This window comes from Ovis canadensis, chromosome 6 (genome assembly GCF_042477335.2).
Source record: "Ovis canadensis isolate MfBH-ARS-UI-01 breed Bighorn chromosome 6, ARS-UI_OviCan_v2, whole genome shotgun sequence".
NCBI classification, from domain to species: Eukaryota; Metazoa; Chordata; class Mammalia; order Artiodactyla; family Bovidae; genus Ovis; species Ovis canadensis.
Window position 1 is genome coordinate 71,994,243 of NC_091250.1, and position 25,616 is coordinate 72,019,858.

The 25,616-nt window shown below is 37.5% G+C and overlaps 1 protein-coding gene across 3 annotated transcripts in view; it reads right to left on the reverse strand.

Moving 5' to 3' along the window:
* The window catches only part of ARAP2 (ArfGAP with RhoGAP domain, ankyrin repeat and PH domain 2), a 180,005-nt gene that overhangs the window by 121,519 nt on the left and 32,870 nt on the right, over positions 1 to 25,616 (reverse strand). For all 3 annotated transcript variants that reach the window (XM_069593027.1, XM_069593026.1, XM_069593025.1), the window contains 3 exons: positions 24,036 to 24,156; positions 14,789 to 14,967; positions 3,034 to 3,149 (listed from right to left, as the gene is read on the reverse strand). In XM_069593027.1, coding sequence (XP_069449128.1) covers positions 3,034 to 3,149; positions 14,789 to 14,967; positions 24,036 to 24,156 — 416 coding nt within the window. The remainder of the gene's footprint in view (positions 1 to 3,033; positions 3,150 to 14,788; positions 14,968 to 24,035; positions 24,157 to 25,616) is intronic.

Sequence of the window (25,616 nt, forward strand, 5' to 3'; positions counted from 1 at the left end):
ACCCTTTATATGCTAATGGACAGCTTCTGACTGGAGGCCAGACAGCTTCAGCATGGGAGCTGGTCAGCAGAAGTCCAAGATGGGACTAGAGTGCTGGAATTTTCCCATCCCTTAACCTCTTGGAAGGGGAGAACTGTGGTGCTTGATCATGTTTGACTCTGCTATGTAGCCCACCAGGCTCCTCTGCCCATGAAATTTCCCAGGCAAGAATACTGGAGCAGGTTGCTGCTTCCTACTCCAGGGGATCTTCCCAACCCCAAGGATCAAACCTGCATCTCCTGTATTGGCAGGTGAATTCTTTACCACTGGTGCCAACTGAGAGGCCCTAAGAAGGTGAGACAGGCTGGTAATTGACTTAATCATCAACGGCCCAGGGTTTCAGGGCTTCCCAAGTGGCACTAGTGCTAAAGAATCCACCTGCAAACACAGGCGACACAGGACGTGAGGGTTCGATGCCTAGGTTGGGAAGATCCCCTGGAGGAGGAAATGGCAACCCACATCAGTATCCTTGCCTGGAAAATCCCATGAACTGAGGAGCCTGGTGAGCTGCAGTCCATGGGGTTGCAAAGAGTCAGACAGCACTGAGCACCTGCACACATACCCTGGATTTCATCAGTCTCACCTATGAAATGAAACCTCCATAAAATCCCCCAAACAACAGGGTCTGAAGAACTCTGAGGTTGATGAACACACTGAGGTGCCAAGAGGGTGGTGCATCCAGAAAGAGCTTGGACGCTCTCTGCCACAAACCCCCTGTACCGTGGCCTCTAAAGCTCTCCCATTTGGCCATTCCTGAGCTGCATTTTTTATAATAAGTTGGTAATATTACTTGAACTCTTCCTGAGTTCTCTGAGACATTTTTAGCAAATTATCAAAGTTGGGGGAGAGAGGGTAATGAGCACCCCAATTTGAGCTAAACTGGGCTGAGTGAGAGTAACCTGAGGACAGTCTTCTGGGACTGATTCCTGAAACCTGTGGGGTCTGAGTCTCCCTCCGGGAAGATACAGGACACCCAGCTGGTGTACGGAGAGTTGGAGAATTGGTTGGTGTGAGGACAAACCGTACAAGTTTGACACAATATAAAGCACTTTAAGTAAAAACAGCTTAGACAATGTCTACATTGTCAGTTAACCCTTGAATTTCCCTTATGAAAATAAAGCTTGCTATTCTTTTTCAAAATTCCAGGCAGTAGATATATTTAAACAGATAATATGGGTACTACATTTGGTATTAACAGCATCTTTGAAATCACAAAGTAATTAACTGCTAGACCTTCAAAAACCCTGTGACAATTGCCTCTAACCCACATACTACTTTGTGGTATGTTGATTATTTGTGACAAGCAAATTAACGTGATTGAACTCAACAGATATGACATGCCCCTCTAAAGCAATGGAGTTACTATAGATTATTAACACGTATAAGAACATACATTAAGTTTTCTGCTTCACTGTCATAATAAAGTAATGCGTAGAGTACCATAATACTAGATATATATCAAAATGCTAAGATATTTGATCAATAAGTGTTGTGAGTCATTAAGTTTGGCAACAGTTTAAGCTGGAGTTCCTTTTAGAAAATCACAGAGTAACCGTAATTAGGGATTAATCTTAAAGGAGAGATTATATTTGATTAGGCTTAAAAAAAAAAGACAAAATAACAATACTTTTATAATAAGCTGGTAATAAGCTTAAAGACAATGCTATATCTATTTTTATTTTATTCCCTCATAACAATTTTTCATATATTTGTGGATCAAAAATCATCAAGTCTTCTAAGAAAAAAGGTATTATGAAAAGAAACTATTCAAATCTCAAGAAATTTGTATCTTTGCAGGTTGTATGATAAGTCAAGTCACTTTTGCAAAGTGTTTTTATACACTGGCTAACAAACTACATGATCTGAAAAAGTAAAAATGCAATTATTTTTGTTTCAAGTGTACAGTAAAGTGATTCAGTTTCATATATATATTCATATTCTTATATATTCATATATTCATATTCTTTTCCATTATAGGGTTATTACAAAATATTGAATATACTTCCCTGTGCTATACAGGAGGTGCTTATTGTTTACCCATTTTATATATGAAAAGTGAAAGTGAAGTCGCTCAGTCATGTCCAACTCTGCAACCCCATGGACTGTAGCCTACCAGGCTCCTCTGTCCATGGAATTTTCCAGGCAAGAGTACTGGAGTGGGTTGCCATTTCCTTCTCCAGGGGATCTTCCCAACCCAGGGACTGAACTCGGGTCTCCTGCATTGCAGGCAGGCACTTTACCATCTGAACCACCAGGGTGTATATGTTAATCCCAAATTCCTAATTTATTTCCCCTTTAGTAGGGATGTTTTCCCATGTCTTTTCTGTGAATCTATTTCTGTTTTGTAAATAAGATCATTTATATTTTTTTACGATTCTACATATAATAGATGCTATATGGTATTTGTCTTTCTCATATATACATATACACACACCACATCTTCTTTATCTATTCATCTGTTAATGGATATTTAGGTTGCTTCCATGTCTTGGCTATTCTAAATAACACTGCAGTGAACACTGGGGTGCATATATCTTTTTGAATTAGAGTTTTCTCTGAATACAAGTCCAAGAGTAAAGACTGTAGGATTATATGGTATCTCTATGTTTAGTTTTTTAAGGAACCCTCCATAATCTTTTCCATATGGCTGCATCAATTTATGCACCCACCAAAAGTGTAGAAGAGTTCCCTTTTTTCCACACTCTCTCCAACACTTTATTTGTAGCCTTCTTAATGCTGGCCATTCTGCTTGGTGCAAGGTGGTACCTTATTGTAGTTTTGATTTGTAGGTCTCTAATAATCAGTGCTACTGAGCATCCTTGGTGCCTATTGGTAAATTTTTACACACTGGCTAATAAATGACACAATATGGAAAAGTAAGAACGTAACTTTACTGTGTCCTCTAAGAAGTCAAATCACGACTGGCAATGTAAAAATGGATCACCCAAGCTTTACTGTAATAGTACAAACAAAAACTGTTTAAATATCACTTACCTAAAACTCCTGTAGGGAGTGATTATTTCAAAAGACTGTTTTACAGTTCGGTCCACTTGTTTTACATTTGCTACATTCATAGGGATTATGGTAATACCAAGTCCACTCTTAAAATCCTAGTTTGGAGAAAAATAAAAAATCATGAAGAAATGAAAATATGGATCTTGAAAATAAAATTATATTCTCTAAAATTTAATAAATCTCATTGAATTTTACTACAACATGTAAATATGGAATTAAGCAATTCATTAAAAATGGATTGAGAGTGATTTTATTTCAAATACATGATATATAAAATATATACATCTTATTTTACATACATGATACATATATACTTTAAATACATGATAACATGATAGCATTTGAAGCCTGTCAGGCTACTAATAAAGCTTTTTTTCCACACAATACATAAGTTGACAAGGACATAGATCTTGAGCTACACATGCCTTGCTTTTAACAGTTAGGCACTTTTCCACCTTTAGCCATTTCATAAAGGGAACTAACAGGAAACTAACCCTTACCATTTTCTAGGTGGGGGAGTCAAATGACACTGTGAGGTTGGTATAATGACTGTTTAGACAAAAAGAAGGGAAAACCATGACTCAAAGAGGTAAAGTAACGTGGAAAGAGGAAACGGCTGTGTGTGGAAGACAAGGACAGAAACCCAGGCCGCCTGACTGCTGGCTCTCTCTCCGCCGTATGGTGTTACCTCTGTTCTATCACACTATCTTCCTCGTTCGCTCTCAAACAAAAGAATTACTCGTTTTACAATTTTATCTCATTTCTAAAATTTTATTAGTTTCTTCTTCCTTCAATTAGATTTCTAAAAAGCTCTTCAAATGCTATTTTTGTATGGAAAATGCCATTTGTTCAACACCTGCAGCCACTATGTTCAACTTGTCCCACCAAAACTAGAGAATGTTCAAAAAGGTACACAGTCTACCATCTAAAAGCATTAAAGTCTGTAATATATTATCTAGCCATAAGGGTTTTGGAATTTGATTTATCATACCATCTCACACCTTAAAAATATAATTAATCTGTACCTCAAAAAATGAATTATCTCTGTCAATAGGTTCAGATTAAATGCGCTCTGAATTCCTAAATTAAATTATGGCTAGGAAAAAGTATCCATACTAAAGATAACTGCAAAAAATATTGGTCCACTCTCAGGAAGGACACTTTCAGCAGAGACTGTGAAAAAAACACCTCAGAAGCTGCCTTCTCTTTGTCTCGCCTATTGTAAGAGCTAAAAGTAAAAGTACTATTTTCCTATCTCCCTTGCAGCTAGGAGGGGCCATATGTCATAGTTTTGGTCAATAAAATGCAAGTAATTTCCAGCCTGGGGGGCAAGGGGGAGAGACAAATCTTGGAAGAAAAGACTTTTCACCCCTTTCCATCTTCTTGGGAAATAACAAAGCCATTTTAGAATGTAAGCATCCTTGAGATGAAAAGCCTGAGGACAAATTCTTGTACTGTAAGGATGTCAGAGTGAGGAAAAAGAAAAAAAAAAATAGGAAAATCTTGTTCCCTGATGGCCTCAGCATGAAATTTGTTAAAACAAACAAGTCCCTATCTATTTACACTATCCTTCAGTTTTTTGTCATTAGAGATACTAATGCATTCCTGGCTGATAAAACAAGTGGAATAAAACAACAATGCAACTAATTTTCCATGCTCATAAAGGGTTTCCATTCACAAACTGCAGAAAAGTTTTGCTTCATGTTTTTAAAAATGTACACATTTTTAGTTAGAATGAGGAAATGACTCATTTGTAAACTGAATATGATTTTTTCTGATGAAAGAACAAATGGCTCCTTTTGTTGGGAGAAACAAACCAGGAATTGAATCAGTAATATAAAAGATACAGGGACATGCTGCTGCTACTGCTGCTAAGTCGCTTCAGTCGTGTCCGACTCTGTGCGACCCCATAGACGGCAGCCTACCAGGCTCCCCCGTCCCTGGGATTCTCCAGGCAAGAACACTGGAGTGGTTTGCCATTTCCTTCTCCAATGCATGAAAGTAAAAAGTGAAAGTGAAGTTGTTCAGTTGTGTCCGACTTCTAGCAAACCCATGGACTGCAGCCTACCAGGCTCCTCCGTCCATGGGATTTTCCAGGCAAGAGCTGGAGTGGGGTGCCATCGCCTTCTCCATGCTAGGTGTTGTGAAATACCTGGAAGAAGGTGACATACTTACACTTTGTATTGTAAGCCCACCTAACAAAAATCAGTACTTAAATGATACCTATGCAGGAGGGAAGCCAAACTTTTCCAACATGCTCCATTTTAATAAGTTCTAGCATAGTATGTCAGCACAGTTGTTAGTATCTAGCATACTATGAATGATAGCATACTATGTACACTCTCCTGCCACGTACCAGTGCGCCCACAGCCCTCAATGCCAGCTCTGGTATAGTATGCTAGAACTTATTTACTTTAAGTAATTAACTAATAATTACAGGAAACAAATTCTCAATCATCCATGCCAATGTTCCTGCTGGATACTGCAACTGTTGGATCAACTTTCAATGTTTAAGTGATTGGAAACTCAAACTCTCTTTTATAAATGGGGAAATAAAATGGGGCTAGCAAGGTAAGACACTTTAGAGAAACAGCTTTCTGATGACCCAGCTTGATATGGGGGTACCTCTAGAATAAAATAGGCTGCATCTCCTCAAACAATTTTCCGTGATGCAACTTCTGCCAATAGCTGGCTAACAGACTACTCTGATTATTATTCTCTGATGGGGGCCTGGCCTGCAGGTGCTGTGTTACTAAGGGCAGAAATATACACTCAGACCAGCAGATGGTAAGACTGACAACCTTGGATGGAAACTGATGAGACTCATCAAGGCTCCAGCCTAAAGAGATGGTGCCTCATTTCTACAAGCAAGTCGTGAAATATCTACATATAAAGAGGCAATTTCTGTTAAAAAATAAAATAAGTGAGGTTCAGCTCAAGGCCCCAAATTCATCCCAAGCAAGGCAAAGATGATTTTTCAGCCTAGAAAGAAACTGTAACCCATTTATCAGCTGCCTGCCAAGGCCATATGGTTTTGAGTAATTAGAGTACCCACTGAACTCACCAGCACAAATGGTCTGTAAAATGTACAGCAGAGTAACAAAATAAATGTCAGTGCTCTTGAGAGCTATTAAAATGACATGACTGCATTTCTTATTAAAAAAATATTTGTGGTGACATTAAGCCATCTTGTCACATACCCTTTAGAATATATTTAGAATATATCTCATTCTTAGAGCCTCATTAGAATTACCTGTGTTGAACTCTCCCTCCCTCCACTCTGAGTTTCTGATCCCAAGAATCAGAAGACAAAGCCTAGTGATTTTAAATTAAAAAAGAAAACAAAACTACCACCTTCCGATTTCCATATGTAACAAGTATTAAGAAACACTGAATTAGACAGCAGAACCAGTTGTAGAATCTAAACAGTACAAGTCTACATCATTTAAATATCAGGATATAAACATTTCTCTAGGCCTTCAGCAGAGCCAAAAAAAAAAAAAAAAAAAAAGCATGCAATCAGATTATGAAAAAAGCACCTGAAGTTATTAAGACTATTGGTTAGAAACAGGATGGTCAGAATACAGTGACACGTTGGATTGTCAAGAACCTATGTGTCCTGCATGCCAATCCTTTTGCTAATATCCAAAGGATATAAAAGCACTGGTCTTCATTAAGCACACACACACCATAATTGGTTTAAGACTTGTTTGCTTAGTGCTCTGAAGCTTACAAACAGCTATGAACTCTGATTTGATTTTCCTAACAATTCTGTGAAGAAGGGAGAGAAGATACAGCCATTTTTAAAATGGCTAACCTGTGTTGAGTCGGTACCTCACGACAGCCAGAAATTATGCTAAGTGGTGGGCCTGCTCAAAGGCATGAGATGGGGTATTGGGGAAGCTTATAGTCTGGGGAGAAACGAGAGAGAATTATAACATGTGCAATAAAAGAATAATCCATGTCTGTAGGGTAAACACTGAATCCAATCCAAAAAAGAGAGTATTGAGTTCATATTCTTCCAAAGGAGGTGACTCTTGACTGATCAAACAACAAAGTCCAGACCAGACTGATCAGATGTACCTCGCTTGCTTCAGCTCATCTGTCTGCAAATCAGGGCTACCAGTAGTACCTACTGCATCACTGTATGAGGATTAAATTCATGCATAAAAAGTGCTTAGAAGAATGCTTGGGGCAGTAAGTGCTATCTAGTCCCAGATAGCTATTACTATTACCATTAAATTGAAACCAACTGAACATATTACCTATTAAAAAGTTAATTACAAGAAAATGCATGCCTAAAAATAACTATCAGGTGTACATAAATGTTAAAAAATGGAATGGAATATGAATGTTAAACTTTCATGAAAATTAAAAATAAATTACCCATTAACTACAATCTGTCAGCACTATTTTCATTTTCAAAAAATAGGGATGAGTCAGGAACATGCCAAACTTCAACCTTTAAAATCCTATACACTGCAGTGAAAAAACAACAGCATAGAAATTCCATAGGTAGAAATACCTTGTTATGGAAAGCATAAAGCTAAAAACAGACTCTGGAGGAAGCTATATTTTACAGTTAATTTGCTGTCACACAATGTGTGATCCCAAAGAGCATGAATGGCCGTGCTTGGCAGAAGAGGTCTGATGCTGCGAAGGTAGTAATGACATCGTGAGCACCGGGAGTCAGAACTGGGGGAGAATCTTGTCTGATCCATTTACTGGCCCTATGACTACTGGCAAGTTCCTTAATTTGTCCAGACCTCAATTTCCTCATTTACATAAAGACAGTAGTACCTACTTTTTATACAACTGCTATAAAAATTGAATGAAGAAATACAAGATGAAAGTCTAATACATCCAGACAGTCCTCTCATTTGAAGGTTCTGAATACAGAATTTGTCTTCAATAAGAATATATCCATTTACAGTGACTGGAAGTATTCACACCAATGATTCCATATTCAACATTCAGGTTAGAGTAAGTGACAAATATTTACCAAGACAGAGAAATGGGTTATTTGTACAAATTAGTAGTAACAGAGCCTGGCTCAAGCTACCTTTTAAAACTACAAAGTGAAAGAGCAAAATAATGGTTTCATTCCTAAACAGAAAAATTAAAGAAGGGTTTATTAACCCCAAATTTGCTAAAATCTCAAACCTATTTTTGGAAATATGGGTGCCAGGTTTCCCTGCCAGGAATTTAAGAACTCGGTGCTTAGACATTTGTGGAAAACAGATGTGGCATTGTGTGACATTGGCATCAGACTTCCGGGCAAACACCAGATGCAGAGTTTGGCCAGATATAGAACTCAGAGAATTTGAGGCCACCACCTCCATCCTGCTGCTTCTTTCTGTACCACACAAGCCAGAGCCCTATGGGGTCTATTTAAATTCTATTAGAATTTCATTCCCATATCAGACACAGGGGAACACTACACTGGGGGAATGAATCTCTTGTTACACCCGGATTTGAGAATGTTTAATCAAGTGAATGTAGTTAAAACCTCAATGCCACAATTATCATTAAATGGATACACAAACCCACCAAGCAAGACATCTGGTTGTAATGAAGTCCTTAATATTAACATGACATTCAAAAACTCATCAGGAAAAGATGGGAGGCTGAATATCAGGACAACATCACAAATGGAAACCAAAGTCAATTATCTTCAATTCGCCTCAAATCTATTGGCAGAAATTTCACTCAAGCAGCAATACCTTATATATAATACTACATATCTTCATATAGCCTATGTGAAAAAAAAAAAAACCCCTAATATTCCCTAAGGCATTTCTCCTACTTTGAAGCTACTTCAAGTTAATTTCAACAATCTGCTAAAAAATGAAAGGGAAAGAAAGATATTAAAAACTGAATCTTTGAACTGGGCAAGTGATAAAATGAAAAGTGAAGTGAAAGTCACTCAGTCGAGTCCGACTCTTTGTGCCCCCATGGACTATATAGTCCTTGGAATTCTCCAGGCCAGGATACTGGAGTGGGTAGCCTTTCCCTTCTCCAGCGGATCTTCCCACTAGGGCATCAAACCCAGGTCTTCTGCATTGCAGGGGGATTCTTTACCAGCTGTACCACAAGCGAAGCCCAAGAATACTAGAGTGAGTAGCCTATTCCTTCTCCAGGTGATCTTCCTGACCTAGGAATCAAACCTGAGTCTCCTGCATTGCAGACAGATTCTTTACCAACTGAGCTATCAGGGAAGCCTGATAAAATGAAAAGTTCATGTTAATTGTGTAGAGTTTAGATTCGGCAGTGAACTGTTGATAAGAACGTGCAGACTGCTATCTCCTTGCTATTATCATGCTACTCTTCTTAAAAAGTAAAGAACTTCAAAAATAAGACCATAGTTCAGATAATCCATTCTAACAGCCATTTTTAACTTACAAAACTTAAGTTCTTGATTTAATAGAAGAGATGGACCCAGAAAAAATGAAAAAGTATTAAAAGTGTATCTGTACGGATGCTTGACATGGAAATCTTAAGGCCACCTACTGGAAGTAGAGGAAAAGTACAAGAAAAGATGAATAATAATCCACAAATCAAAGTAAATGTCCAAACATACACACAGAGTTAAAAGAACTTATGTGAACTAAGAGTTTCAAATTGTTTTTCATGCACTTTGTTTTATGCTGACTTTGCAAATGGAGTTTTAATCTCTCCAATAGATCACACTCTGGTAATAAAAGTTTGCATTAAGAAAAAGGAATTAAATAGTCATCATATAATTTATAAGCTGAAAAATTAAAATTTTATATAAAAATTATTAAGATTGTAGAAATTAAAAAAAAAACAGCAGCTATAGTTTACAACCATACACAATTTACTGAGACCAGTTCTTCAAAATTTAAAAACTTTTTACCACTAATAAAGATTTTCTTAACTTTCTACTTAAACGTCCCCACATTCCAAAATGTTCCATCAGGAAAAAGATTCACTTAAATGAAAGTTAACCAGAAAAAGAGGTATAGTAAGCCCAAGGAGAGAAAGGACAAACTAAAGCAGCACTCAGTGCTGACAAAGGAGAGCTCTACATATTTTCCAGCTCCAGAAATACCTTATCTCTTTTGCTGGATGCTTATAATTTTTAAAGAAGAAAAACCCACAGAGCAGTGTTTTACTGTGTGTGGTTTTTGTCAGCAGTCACTGAGTCAACTGGGATGCTTTACAGGAATGGAGATTCCAATCGCAAGCCCCAGGAATTCTAAGTCAATGGCTCTGGAAAGAGACCAGGTATCTGGAACTTTAACATGAAATGTAAATAATGGCCTTAGAGATAGTAACCCTACTCTCTTTTTCACAGGATGCCATTCAAACAGGAAGAGATTAGTTTAACTATCTGAGCCAATCAGTAGCAGAGCAAGAATGAAAACCCAGAACTGCTACCACCCAGTTCAATCTTCTTTGCTCTAAATAAGCTTCCAACATTACATTTTATTAATGCTTCAACGTAAGCTGGAGCAGCTACCCTTCCACCTCTACTCTCTGTTTACTCGCTCTGGAATGACTTCCAAAGAAAATTAGTAAAACTATCATATGTATAAATAGAGGCAGCCTACCACACTCCTCCATCCATGGGATTTTCCATGCAAGACTACTGGAGTGGGTTGCCATTTCCTTCTCCAGAGGATCTTCCCAACCCAAGGATCAAACCTGGGTCTCTTACATTGTAGGCAGACGCTTTACTGTCTGAGCCACCAGGGAAATAGTTCAAATAGAGGCAAGAAAAATGAAAACAGTTCATATGTGAGGGAGAGGGGTATACATCAGCTTTCTTTTTTATTCTATTTATACTTTACGTTAGGTGGGCAATAAAAATCACAGTTTTTAAAATTAAGTTTTGATGCATGAACTTAAATTAGATCCAATACAAATTAAGTTACAGAGACTCAAATCTAACACCTCTTACATTTTCACAGTTTTTTTCCTATCATTCAAAAAAAAAATAAGATTACTTCATGTATTGTGTGTATAAAACTTTTACATCTAACTATTTCACTATCTTTTAATGCTTTTCCTAAAACACAGCTAAAAGACCTCTGCATTCATGAGAAGGGCTCCTTATTTAGTCCATCACTCAAGCTCTTTACACAGTCTGCTCAACCACGTGAGAAAACCCATGAGCAACCTTCCTTTGGAAAGAAAGATATACACCAGGATATAAAACAGATGAAACAAATATGTCAAGGCTTAACCATGAAGGGCCTTCCTTAATTTATCAATCTAGTCTTGAGCCAACCAGTTCCCGAAGACATGACTCAAGACCAAGTCCCTTAAGACCTAGCTCCATATAATATGATGCAATCTTTTAAGACCACATATACAAACAGTAATATGCACTTTCTAAGGGTACATAAATAGGCATGTTAATGCATTGAAAAAGTCTTGAAATATACACTCATTAAAAATAGGTTTACTTCTTGAAAGATGAGGAAGAGTCCGGCATGAATAATTTAATTTTTAAGGAGATTACATGTATTACTTGTACATGAAAGTGTTTCTAATTCCAAGACTTCATTAGATGCCATTAGACTTTTCTTCCTGGAAAAGAAGACTGTCCTCCTCAGTAAATGTGTTGCTTTAAGTGTGTCCGACATGTTTACTGAATGCATACTCTGAACCACCTAGGCAAGTAAGTTATTCAAGGAAAGACTCCTTAGGCTATTTCTGAAATGTCATAAGCCAGAAATTTTCTTTTCAACATACACTTTAAAAAGACACTTTGATGTAGTGACAAAGAAGCTAGGCTTAGAGTTATAAAGTTCTTGTCTTAAACTCTGCATGATGAATTGTAACTCTTTAACAAGTTACTTAATCCTTTATTGTCCTCATCTATAAAACATGGATGAGAATATCTTCTCCTACATTTGTGGGGAAGATGAAAAAGAAATGTTTATACATTAATTAGCATAGTACCTGGTACCTAATAAATGGTGGTCGTTTGTTAGGTACAAATGGTCATTATGCTTTTCATGCTGAAATATTAATATGAAAGCAAGAATTTCATATAACTTCTTGCTAACAAAAAAGTATTAACAAAACTTTAAAAACACCTGAGTTAAATTCACTCACTACAGTCCATTTTAGTTCGCTGATTCCTAGAATGTCGACGGACGTTCACTCTTGCCATCTCCTGTTTGACCATTTCCAATTTGCCTTGATTCATGGACCTAACATTCTAGGTTCCTATTCAATATTGTTCTTTACAGCATCGGACTTTGCTTCTATCACCAGTCACATCCATAACTGGGTACTATTTTTGCTTTGGCTCCATCCCTTCACTCTTTCTGGAGTTATTTCTCCACTGATCTCCTGTAGCATATTGGGCAGCTACCGACCTGGGGAGTTCCCCTTTCAGTATCCTATCATTTTGCTTTTTCATATTGTTCATGGGGTTCTCAAGGCAAGAATACTGAAGTGATTTGCTATTCCCTTCTCCAGTGGACCACATTCTATCAGACATCTCCACCATGACCTGCCCATCTTGGGTGGCCCCACACGGCATGATTTAGTTTCATTGAGCTAGACAGGGCTGTGGTCCATGTGATCAAATTGGCTAGTTTTCACCCTTATGGCAGAAAGTGAACAGGAACTAAAAAGCCTCTTGATGAAAGTGAAAGAGGAGAGTGAAAAAGTGGCTTAAAGCTAAACATTCAGAAAACTAAGATCATAGCATCTGGTCCCGTCACTTCATGGCAAATAGATGGAGAAACAGTGGAAACAGTGTCAGACTTTATTTTGGGGGGCTCCAAAAATCACTGCAGATGGTGACTGCAGCCATGAAATTAAAAGATGTTTACTCCCTGGAAGGAAAGCTATGACCAACCTAGATAGCATATTCAAAAGCAGAGATATTACTTTGCCAACAAAGGTCCATCTAGTCAAGGCTATGGTTTTTCCTGTGGTCATGTATGGATGTGAGAGTTGGACTGTGAAGAAAGCTGAGCACCAAAAGGATTGATGCTTTTGAACTGTGGTGCTGGAGAAGACTCTTGCGAGTCCCTTGGGCTGCAAGGAGATCCAGCTGGTCCATCCTAAAGGAGACCAGTCCTGGGTGTTCATTGGAAGGACTGATGCTGAGGATGAAATGCCAATACTTTGGCCACCTCATGTGAAGAGCTGACTCATTGGAAAAGACCCTGATGCTGGGAGGGATTGGGGGCAGGAGGAGAAGGGGACGACAGAGGATGAGATGGCTGGATGGCATCACGGACTCGATGGACATGAATCTGAGTGAACTCCGGGAGCTGGCGAAGGACAGGGAGGCCTGGCGTGCTGCGATTCATGGGGTTGCAAAGAGTCGGACATGACTGAGCGACTGAACTGAACTGAAAAACACCTACTTTTAAAGGATAACATAAACTTAGATAATCTAAGTAATATAACAATGAAACTAGTAATTTTAAGTCCATCAGGTCTGTGCAAGTGAAAAATGAAAACTTCCATTAATTTGGCAGAGAAACTTCCATTCTGATACATGCAAATTATGTATTTCTAATCTTTATTCCATTTTTTAAAAAAGTTTTAATCATCTTACTTCACAGACTGAAAATGTTCACATTCAATTCATACACATTATTAAGCTGTACATCACTACTCTTCTTGAAGAATATGCTAACTATCCAACTTATTAATATGCCAACACTGTTCAGTGATGCTTTCCACAGTTAATTGGCTAAGAAATCTTATCCCCAAAACTGTAATGAAGAAGTTCACACTGAAGTTCACAAGAAAGCTTGGATAAAGATCTATAGTTAATTTTTTTGAAGCTACTATTTATTTTGAGTTGTTATCTCTATTTTGTTATGAAAATAGTCAGCATTTATATTTTACCTTATCATAACCCATTATAATTTATCACAAAGTAACTTCATCTTAGATCAGATATCCAAACACATTACTTAATTCCATAGATAATGACTTAGCATCTAATATATTCTAGGCTGAAAGATTAAAACTTCATTCCTAAAAAGGGGTAAGAAAGTAATTTTCTTATACATATTAAAAGCCAGATATGTTAGAGAAAAAGTCTACAGAATCAAATGAAGTTAACAGAATTTGCTAAAACTTTAACGTAAGTCTCCTGAAAACGTTTAAATTCTCCACTGAATCCTTTGATATTAACCAACATTAATATACCGACAATTTATCTTATTTATGTGATATGTATATGTGTGCATGTGCGTATGTGTGTTTGTGTGTATATAAACCACTGGCTTCTAGCAAATTATCTCCTCTGCAAGTGACATATTTGCTGCAAAACAAATAAACCTAAATCCTGTAAATTCAGGAAAATATGTTACCTGTGCCTCCTTTATAATTTTCTGTCACAAAACAAAAGAATTACAACAGGCACAGAACAAGGTCTATGTCTTCAGGAGCTATAGTGGTTAACTGGTTCTTAATTATTCTCTCATGTAGTTTTGTAACGTCACTTCAGCTAAAGAATACTTTTCAAAACTCAATTTTCATTGACTCTATTTCCTCAGTTCTTTCAAAGAGTGATGTCTAGTCTCAAATTTGATGTAGATTATCTTCCTGCTGCTAGTGGAGCTGAGAAAATTCAACAGAGCAACTCTTGGTTATATTTAACAGAGTATAGAAAGCATAGCAAACCTCTATCAGTAAAACACTAATAGGTCAAACAAAGCATGGCCGTAACTGTAGTTTGTCATCTTTGTGAGGAACCACAATCTGCAATCACCGTAACGTGGCTCACCTGTTCATTTTTGCAAAGCCACACGCTGTTTCCACTTAACACAGTAAAAATTTTAGCTTTATAGCCTCTCAGTTCAAGATATCCACATTTCTCAGGTGCAATAGCAGCTTGAGACTGTGAAGAAAGGGCTTGTAACTTCAGTGCATTTAATAGTAGGCTGATCCAGTCATTTCTTTCCTCTGAAAACAAAAACAGGAGAAAATATACACCCATGCTTAATAAGCTATAAACACATAGAAATGTGGAAAAAGACTGACTTTCTCTGAAATAGATCATTTACAGATCCTTCCCCAGAACCACCATCTAAATGCTACTGTTGGCAGGGCAACAGCCCAATTCTGTTAGGTTATTAGCCATTCCTCGGTATTCATAGGCACCTGGTTTCAGGACCCCCCACGGGATATCTAACTCCGCAGATGCTCAAGTTCATAACAGCGAGCCCCGTGCATCCCCAAGTTCACCAACTACAGATTCCAGCAACCAAGGATCAAAAACATCCTTGCTGTGGGACCCAAGGTTACAGAGGGCCGACAGTACGCAGTTGTCCTGTAAACAACATCACTGGCTTCACCTGGAAGTTGAATAGAAATGCAAAATTCCGGCCCTCCTCCTGAATGGATGAATCAGAATCTTCATTTTAAGATCTCCAGATGATGCATATCCTCTACGCAGCATTGTTAGATTACTCATGAGACTGGATTGTCTTTTTTAATATAAAAAAGTAATACGGCTGCTGAACAGGTAACAGATTGTACCCAGCAATACAGTTACTAAAATATCCAGAAAAGCTTGCTTTGTAGCAGGCATTTGGAACCGACTCAAGAGTGCGCTTGTCTTGATGTTCACTCATACCTTTCACTAACAATAGCATCTCATCTGTTAAAACTTGTTCTCTCGCTCCTTCCACAGAAACTACATGACCTTCAACTACAGCATATTGTGTGACAGACAAAGGAATTCAATCCAGGCCCCAGAGAGCAATCAAAGTTGTAAGTCAAGTTAGATATGAACACATACTAGAACACAGAATACTGTAAGTGTCATACGAATGGTATCAAGTTATATATGAATCAACTCAACGGAGGTGAGGGATTTGCTGAAGGTCATATAGCAAGTTAGTATTAAGATTAGGAGAATCAAATGTTTTAAGTCTCAGACATTGTTCTTGACACTATAAGGGGCAGAAAAAAAAGGATATTTGTGTGAGGTCTTGAGGATGAGGAAGAATTTAAAAAAAAAAACCAACTGGAGTTTGGAAGAAAACAAGCAAAACAGTATTTTAAGCAGAGGAAACAAACAACGAACATCTGCTCAGGGGACTATTATAAATAAGTAAATTTACAATTTTGAACTCACAAAGAAGTGATGGGAAATATGGCTGGAGATCCTATAGTGCCTAGGATAAGGAATTTGGTCTTTATTATGGAAGCAAAAGAAAACCATCTCAGAATTCTTAGCAAGAAAGGGACAGATTAGGATGATGACAGAACAAACTGGAAGGCAGGAGATCAGGAATAAGGCAACAGAGACTTAAAGTACAATGAAAATGGAAAAAACAGCTGTGGTTCTGAATATGTTTGAGTATGTTTGACAGGTGTTCATCAAAAAATGAATTACTCAGAATAAAAGGTAGCTTGGAATCATGAATCTACCAAAGAAAATAGAAGGTTCTATTAACAGAACCACCTGAGGTTTTCAGCACCCTAGCATGAGCATCTAGGCAGATGGATAGCAATATGTAAGTAAAGGCAATCCATGCAAGAGAATACTCATGATTGTGGATAAGTGTTTAATCTAAAAGGAGAAGAAATGGCATATACTTGAGGTATAACTGATTCTAGGAGGATGGAAAATGGGCCAGGGGAAAAAAAAAATGTAAAAGTGGTTTTACCAAGGTGAAAAGGAAAACAAACAAACAGTCAGACTGAATTCCAGGTAGGAAAAATTTTTGAGAAGGAAAGAGTAAGGTGGACCCAAGTTTGGGAAACTGCCTGGTATCTCAGATCCTTTTAAGACAGGTCTGGTTAGAGATAATGTCATTGTAGATTGAAATTAAGTCTCCATATTAGACTTACTTACATTTCAACATGGATCCCCAGTTATTTTGTAATACATGTCTTAATTTTTAAAGTATCTTCATTCTTGCTCACCTTCAAAACTACCAAAGCTATTTAGTTGTGTCTTTAATGACTAAGGCCAAAGTATTTATTAAAAACTCATTTAATGATATTTTATTGCAGGTATTACATAATCCCCAAATAACAGTGCTTATTCCTATGTATCAGGACTCAAGTTTCTCCAGCATCATTATTAAGTAAAAGACATGAAAATATTCAGGAAACTAAGCCAATACATTTTGTTATTGTTTAGTCACTAAATTGTGCCTGACATTTTGGGACCCCATGGAATGTAGCCCGACAGGCTCCTCTGTTTATGGGATTTCCCAAGCAAGAATACTGGAGTGGGTTGCCATTTTCTTCTCCAAGGGATCTTCCCAACCCAGGGATCGAACCCACATCTCCTACACTGGCAGGAGGATTCTTCAGCACTGAGCCACTTGAGAAGCCCTATTCTACATTTTACATCTGCACAGATAGACTGCTCTGGGATAATGTGTTACACTTTCAGTAACAGCAACAAACTTTCCACTTGGTGATTATTTGTGATCATTAAGTACACACAGATATTCCTGCCAAGTAAATGGTATATAATGTTTTCTGTTTGTTTATTTATGCTAATCCACACAAATCATTGACTTTGAAATGTAGACCATAATTTAACGAACTGGGCCAAAGTGATTTTGGTTTTCAGACTACTATATCTCAGTTTATCAGGAAATAATTTGAAATTGGCAACTGCATTAACTGTTAGTCTTAAGTATAGTATGACTCCATCTCAACAAATGGTGCCCTTATAGCCTAGAAGAATTCTCTAGCTACTGAGGTTCTCACCTGCTAATAGGAAGTAACAATCATGAAGAACAGGACTGAATACTAATGTGAAGTTTATACTTAATAACCCATGCCAAAGGAGATAAACAGTGAGACAGGCAATTCAAACACAACAAAAGAGATTACAAGTGTCATTGGTATTTGCAAAGTGTGCACACTTGGACATGGGGAATATGCTTTGACAAGTCACAGCATCCCAAAACAAATAATAATTTCCCTTTGGGCACAGGCAAAGCTGTATACTGTGCTGGATTCTGCCTACTATTCAAACTAAGGTACTTTTATTCTTTCTAAAAACAAATGTTTATTGAGTGTCTATCTTGATCTTATTAGCATGTGCTAAGCATTATTCCCTCTGAGAATATGCTCTGACTGGGACATGGCTTCACTCCGAATAGAGCATTTTAGGTTGGAAAAAGGAAAAACAAAAAAAAAAGGATACAGAAAACAAAATTGCCACTTTCTTGTGATTATGCTAGAATATAAATAAAAACCATAAGTGATCCCCTCAAACCTCAAGCTAGTTAAGGTTTTCTGGAATGTCAACTCAAAGTACACAAAAAAAGGTTAAAAAAAATCAACAGAGGATACTTAGCATCCTCTAGACTCTACTGGATTTAGCAGTAGACACATTCATTAGCAAAATAGGACTGATTACATGAGGGACTGCCACACAAGGGCCATGTAAAACATGAATAAAAGAATCGAACAAAATTCATATGTACTCTTAAGTTTTGATATAATCTAACTAAAGATTCCTCAGTGTAACCCATGATCAATATTAGACAAAGAATTATTACACACTATGGTTATTCGTAATGGTAATGATTCATTCATATGCATGTCCACTTAGTTCCAGCTATGTTCTAAGCCCTATTCTGAATACCAGGAATGAAGCAGTGAACAAGACAGATCCTGGCCTTACTCTCCAGAAGTTTACATTCTTGTGAAAGAAGGCAGGCAATAAAACACAGATATATATGACATGCTGACAATGCAATGGGATAGAATACAGCACAGGAAGAAGGGCACAGAAAGTACTATTCTATGTAGGATAACAGAAAAAAGCTCAGGAAGAAGGCAATGATTTTGCAAAAGCCTAAAGGCAAGGGGGAGGATGACTGGAGAAAGAATGTTCCAGGACACAGAAAGCAGCAAGTGCCAAGGCAACCGTAGGTTTGGCATGTTCACAGGCCAAGAGGCCCCTGTAGTTGCAGCATGGTGCGTGAGGGTGAGCACGGACAAATCAAAGACAGGAGAGACCCTGCATGGGCTTCTGGACCTCACAGCGACTTCACTCTCAGTGAGCTAGAAAGACAACAGAGCATCTGAAGTGGGAGACAGGGCCTGATTTCCTCGCTAGAGGATCGGACAACCACAATGAAAATATGGCTGCTGTTGATCGTGGGAGGTTATCAGTCATCCCACAAAAAGGTGGTTTGTGGGAGAGCGAGAATGGTGGAGGTGCCGAGAACCGGTTAGAACCCAGGCATATTTCCAAACGCAAACTGGTAAGATTTGCCGAATCTGGCCTGGATGCAAATAGGGTAGGAAAAGGTTCGACAGTGATCCCAAAGTTTGAGGTCTATTATGTTATGACCGGCAATCAAAGTACACCAAAGAGAACTTTCACTCCTCTAGTTCTTCCTCCAGATGACAAATGCTCCATGCCTTGCTTCTGAAAACAAGGGAGATTTCAAAACAGGTAAGTCTGTTTGCCCAAAACAGGTAAAGAAAATTTATATGCTTCTCATCCCAAATTCCCAAGTGTTCTTTAAAAAAAAAAAAAAAAAAATTAGTTTTGCAGTTTCACAGCTGCCACTAGAGGGCTGTATGATGCTGTACAGAAACAGAATAAGGTGGACACAAAACATGGAATCTGCAATTAAGGGGCAGTACCGAAAATGGTCCTTGAAACGGAATGACTACTCAATTTTTTTTTTTAATTGAACTATAGTTGATTTACAATGTTGTGCCAATTTCTGCCATGTAACAAAACGATTCAGTTATAGATATATATACATTCATTTTTTAAAATATTCTTTTCTGCTACAGTCTATCCCAGGAGACTGGAGATAGCTCCCTGTGCTATATAGGACTTTATTATATCCATTCTAAATGTAATAGTCTGCATCTACTAACCCCAAACTCCCAGTCTACTCTTCACCCTCTCTATCCCTTAGTAACCACAAGTCTGATCTCTACATCTGAGTCTACTTATGTTTTATAGACAAGTTCATTTGCACCATATTTTAGATTCCACATATAAGCGACGTATTGTATTTGTCTTTGTCTTTCTGACTTTTGTCACTTAGTATGATAGTCTCATGTTGCTGCAAATGGCATCATTTCATTCTTTTTTATGGCTGAGTTGTATTCTACTGTATGTGTGCACCGCATCTTCTTTACCCACTCATCTGTTGAGAGACATTCAGGTTGTTTCCATGCTTTGACTATTGTGACTAGTGCTGCTATGAACACTGGGATGCATGTATCTGTTTGAATTATGGATTTGTCCAGGTATATTCCCAGAAGTGGCACTGCTGGGTCATATGGTAGTTCTAGATTTCTGAGGAACTTCTGTATTGCTTTCCATAGTGGCTGCACCAATGCACAGTCCCACCAACAATGTAGAAGGGTTCCCTTTTCTCCACATCCTCTCCAGCATTTGTTATTTGTAGGGTTTTTAACGATGGCTCTTCTGATGGGTGTGAGGTGGTGTCTCAAAGCAGTTTTGATTTGCATTTCTCTAATAGTTAGTGATGTTGAACATCTTTTCATGTGCCTCCTGGCCATCTGTATGTTTTCTCTGGAGAAATGTCTATTAAGGTCCTCTGCTCATTTTTTGAGTGGGTTTTTGTTGTTGTTAAGTTGTATGAGCTGTTTGTGTATTTTGGAGATTGAGCCTTTGTCAGTCAGATTATTTGCAAATACTTTCTCCCATTTATAGTTTTTTTTTTTTTTTAATGGTTTCCTATACTATGCAAAAGCCTGTAAATTGGATTAGGTTCCATTTGTTTATTTTTGCTTTTATCTCTATTTCCTTGAGAAACTAACCTAAGAAAACACAGGCATGATTTATGTCTGAGAAAGTTTTGCTGATGTTCTCCTCTAGAAGTTTTATGGTGTCATGTCTTATGTTTAAGTCTTTAAGCCGTTTTGAGTTTATTTTTGGACCACTCAGGATTCTTAAACTTTCTTCTAATTATAAGAACTACCCACTGAAAATATCACCGGTTTCTTAAAGTAACACAACACCTGTGTTACCACACGTGTCAAGGGAATACATATTAACTGAAGGATCATTAGCTGTTACAATCCTCTGAGCAATTCCAGCAGTCCTGCTTGAGGAGGAAAGGAATCAGACTAAATTTTCTAGGTTGAGGAAGAGAATTCCAGATGTTATAATTTCAATAAAATTAACTTGCAGCTAAGAAAATAACACTTCACTAGGAAACCCAGGGGAATTGAAACCTTAGAAAATCTGTGGGGAAAAGCTGCCAAATTGTAATCTTCTCTTAGCAATGCCAGTGGGTGACGTGGGAGTTTAGAAATCGTGACACTGGTTTCAGGGGAGATAAAGGGAGCTGTGTATATAGGTCACTCAGAATCTTTTCACCAAAAATAAAGAATTCATCTCTGTTAGATGTCAAACTACTGCCCCTTTCTGTCCTAAACTTTGATTTTGCTTCTTAATAAGACTGAAGCAAAGTTTTTCATAAGCAACTATGATTGATTTCTCATTTTCCACCAAATAAAAAATAATCAAGCATTTGTATACATGGAAGGAGGACAAAAAGACAAACACTTAATAAAAACACATTCAGCATCTTGCTGAAGGTTCCCCAGTAAATATATAGACACATGTGCTATTTATATATATATATATATATATATCTACACTTATCTTTTAAAAATGTGAGCTGTTACTATGTAAAAACAACTTTTAATGAAAATAACATAGTAATTCTATGTGGATAGTCTGTTTTCACTGAAGCAGTATTTTCATGGTTTTAAAAATTAAAGACCTAAGTCTTAAAAGACCTAAGTCATATTCAACACACAAAAATTCATACCAAAGTTCATGAAATTCTTATACTAAGCTTACATCATAAAGATGAACTCCATACCACAGAGGGATTTATTGGTCCATTGTAAACATGTAACTTTTAAACATGTGTGGGTTGATACATTTTATTTCAATAAAATGTGTCTGTTTAATTTTTAACTGCCACAAGTAAATATGGCTAAACAGATTTTCACACAAGTTGAAGTTTTATTTAGTATATCTATCTTAAAATGCAGACTCTGTGGCATATGTGAATTTTACTACAAGAAGCCAAGGGGAAGAGGATAAGCACCTCAAAGAAATAAGCATTTAGCTCGGCCAGTGGAGGCCAGAACATAAGGATAGACCATTCTGATAGCCAGTTGACAGGAGCAATGTCGTGTGTTTTAAGAAAATACAGAAACAGAGAAACTGGGATACCAAATATATTTCTCATATTGAGTATCACAACTGTAGAAGACTTTCTGAATTTCAGGCAATGAGTCACAATACATATGTCTGTCTCAAATACTCTAGGACAGGGGTTGGCAAACTTTCTGTAAAGGGTCAGAGAGTAAATTTCCTAGGCTTTCCTGACCAGACAGTTTACAGCAATTACTCAACGCTGCCACTGCAGCACAGAAGGAGCCATAAGGCAAGCAACATGTAAATGAATTAAAGTGTCCGGGGACTGCTGCTGCTACTGCTAAGTCGCTTCAGTCGTGTCCGACTCTGTGCGACCCCATATATGGCAGCTCACCAGGCTCCCCCATCCCTGGGATTCTCCAGGCAAGAACGTTGGAGTGAGTTGCCATTGCCTTCTCCGGTCTGGGGACTAGTAAGATAGTATTTACAAATACAAGCAGTGGGCCAGATTTAGGTTACAGGCCAGCTTGCCAACCTTGACTCCAGGCGATAGTTTGTGACTTTTAAAGATCAAGTGAGAAACACTTTTACATTACGCCTGGGCATTATTTACAATACACAGTATGATACATATATTCACGTATGTTTCACAGTATGATACCCTTGCAGTAGGCACTGCACTTTGATACTCCTTACTCTATTCTATGTTTGTTTGGTTTTTGTTTGGGGGGCTTTGGGGGACACCATCTGAAACCACTAAGTTGATCTCATAAATGGAAGTGAGTGACTCACGGTCTGAAAAAATGTGGCTCCAGTGTGAACAGCATTGGGACATATCCATTTACTGAATATCTAAAGTAATAATGGAAGCTTTTCAGTGACATATAATATTTACTGAATGTGTTCTATATGCCATGCATTGACATATGTTCAAGGAATCTACCAATTTATATAAGACGAATATTGTCCCATAATAGCTAGTATTGTTCTTTATGTATAAAATAGGATGCTAACTGTAATACCTACGAACCTCATAAGACTATTTTGAAAATGAAGCTTTTAGCAAATACCACACATTCAGTAATTTTTCCAGGTCACCAATATTCAAATAGTTAAGTACCAAGAAGTACTTTTAAAAATCAAGTTATTATCTACATTAAAATGAAAAAAGGCTTTAAAATCTAATGCTTTAGGTAATGAAGATGGCCTTATCTATATTATTTAAGAGCAGTGAGGTTTATTGTACTGATATATTGACAGTCAAAGTTACAACAGAGAACTTTCAACTCCCCTATCTCTACCTCTCCTGCACCTTTCCAAAAAAGAAAAGACTCCATCCACAAACCACATGTCATTTTTAGATCAATTTTAGCCATTAACTGACCCATAGGATGAGACACGGTGGGGGGAGCGGGGGGGAACTCAAGGAATAGAAAAGATGCTCCAAAACCTGTATTAGAATGGTTACTATTCCTACATGTTCAGTTAAAATCAGCCACAGATAAAGTTTATAAAACCAACCTTTCAATTGTTGTTTTCCACCTTAAATAACTACTTTGCATTATCAACAGCTAAAAGTTAGCTCCATAAAAGCAGAGATTTTTGTCTACTTTTTTCATTGCTATATACCCCAAATTTAGAAGAGTGCTTGGCACTCAGTAGATCTACCCTAAATATTTGTTGCATGAAAGAACAGTGAACAAACAACACTGACTTGTCATCTTATGTTTTGATATTACAGCCTTCAAAAACTAATAGACAATGTAAATTATTTAAAAACAACATATTTAAAGATTGCCTGCCATTTCTAGCTTGTTCATTAAATTTCTGACTGGGAAGAAATTCATGTGAACATTTTTATAAGGATAAAAAAGACTCTTACCTTCTTTTTCTACTCTAAAAACAAAAGTTCTTTGTGTTGTAACAACTTCAAATTTGTTGTCTCCTTGAACTCGTACCGTAGATATAGCAGAAAGGGGAATTATTCCTTTTGAATACTTCTCCTGTATTGGGTAGAGGAAAAGATACACAGAGAAGACACATTAAGATAACATTCCCTTGATCAAAAATAGAATGGCATGGTATTTATAAGTGCTGCTCTTTCATAATCTCAATCTAAATTTTTAAAAATCACATACAAATATTTCCCAGAAAGGAAAATATTAAGTGTCTCTTCCAAGTGAGATGTCTTTTCAATTTTCTCTTCATCTGCAATTAGGCAATGAATCACATTACAACCAACCATTCTAGAATAGCAATACATCGTTCTGAAAAACAGCAGTATGTTCTTTGAGAACAGTCTGGTCAAAATGATTTTATGGTGTTTGCAGGCATCTGCTGGCCATTACAGGTACTGTAACTGAACCATTTCAAAACCACTTGCTACACACTATAAGCAAGAATATTATCTAAGAAACCAGACTACTGGATTCTATCAATTAACCCTATTATTCAACGCTCTGATGATGAAGATCTTAATCTCACACTGCATCACTTTTTAGTCTCCAGGGGCTAAAGAATAAAAAGATACGGATTCAGCTGTTTGTAATAGGTATATACACATTACAGTTTTGAAGGTCATTCCTAAGACTCTCAATGACTTTCTCAGTCTGTGCTTTCCTGGACCATCCTAAACCATTTGGCATAATAATCATCCCACAATTTCAACTACTTCCCAACAATGTAATATTGACTGGGCCCTGTGTTGGAAAGAAAAATTCAAGGAGTACTTTTCCATTCACATTCAAATAGCTGCCAAAAGAAAAACTAACCTGAGAGACAAGTTTAAAAGTGAGTAAAAACTATTGGAAATAAAGAGTACAAAGATGAAAATTCTCAGTTCTACTTACAAAAAAGCAGACATATTTTCACAGAAATAGTGACATCTGAACCTGACTTCAAGAAACCTTAAGTTAACCAAATAGATAAGTGAGGAGGGGGTGGGGGTGGGGGGGCGGTGGCGGATCCCGGCTGCAAAGATTGAGTAATAGAGGTGTCGAGTAGAGAAGTAAGAGGAGCTGCAGTGTAGAATCAAAAGAGATGAAGTAGAAAACATCCATCAAGGCCACATTATGAAAGGTGTTGAGTATCAAAAGAAGCTGGACATAGATGAGGCTGAAAATATAAATCAAGGTCACATTACAAAATATCCTGGGTGTCAAGAGAGCTTAATAAGGTTCCTTCTACAATTCTCTTCCAGCAGCCATGGAATCATTACTTTTGAGTCAAGTCCCAAGGACCTGAAACAACTGGTTAGGCAAAGAACGTACTAAGTCATTCCATGCAGAGCACAAGCGTCATGTTCATATTCCTCCCAGCAGCAAACTCCAGCCATACATAGCAGATGAGTAAAAGACAGCTGCTGTGAGCAGTAAGGTGGGTCTACTGGGAGGTTTCTCCTCTGCCAGTTGAGGACATACACTATATTCTCCTGGTATTCCCTCTTAGTTATTTGACAGTTTCC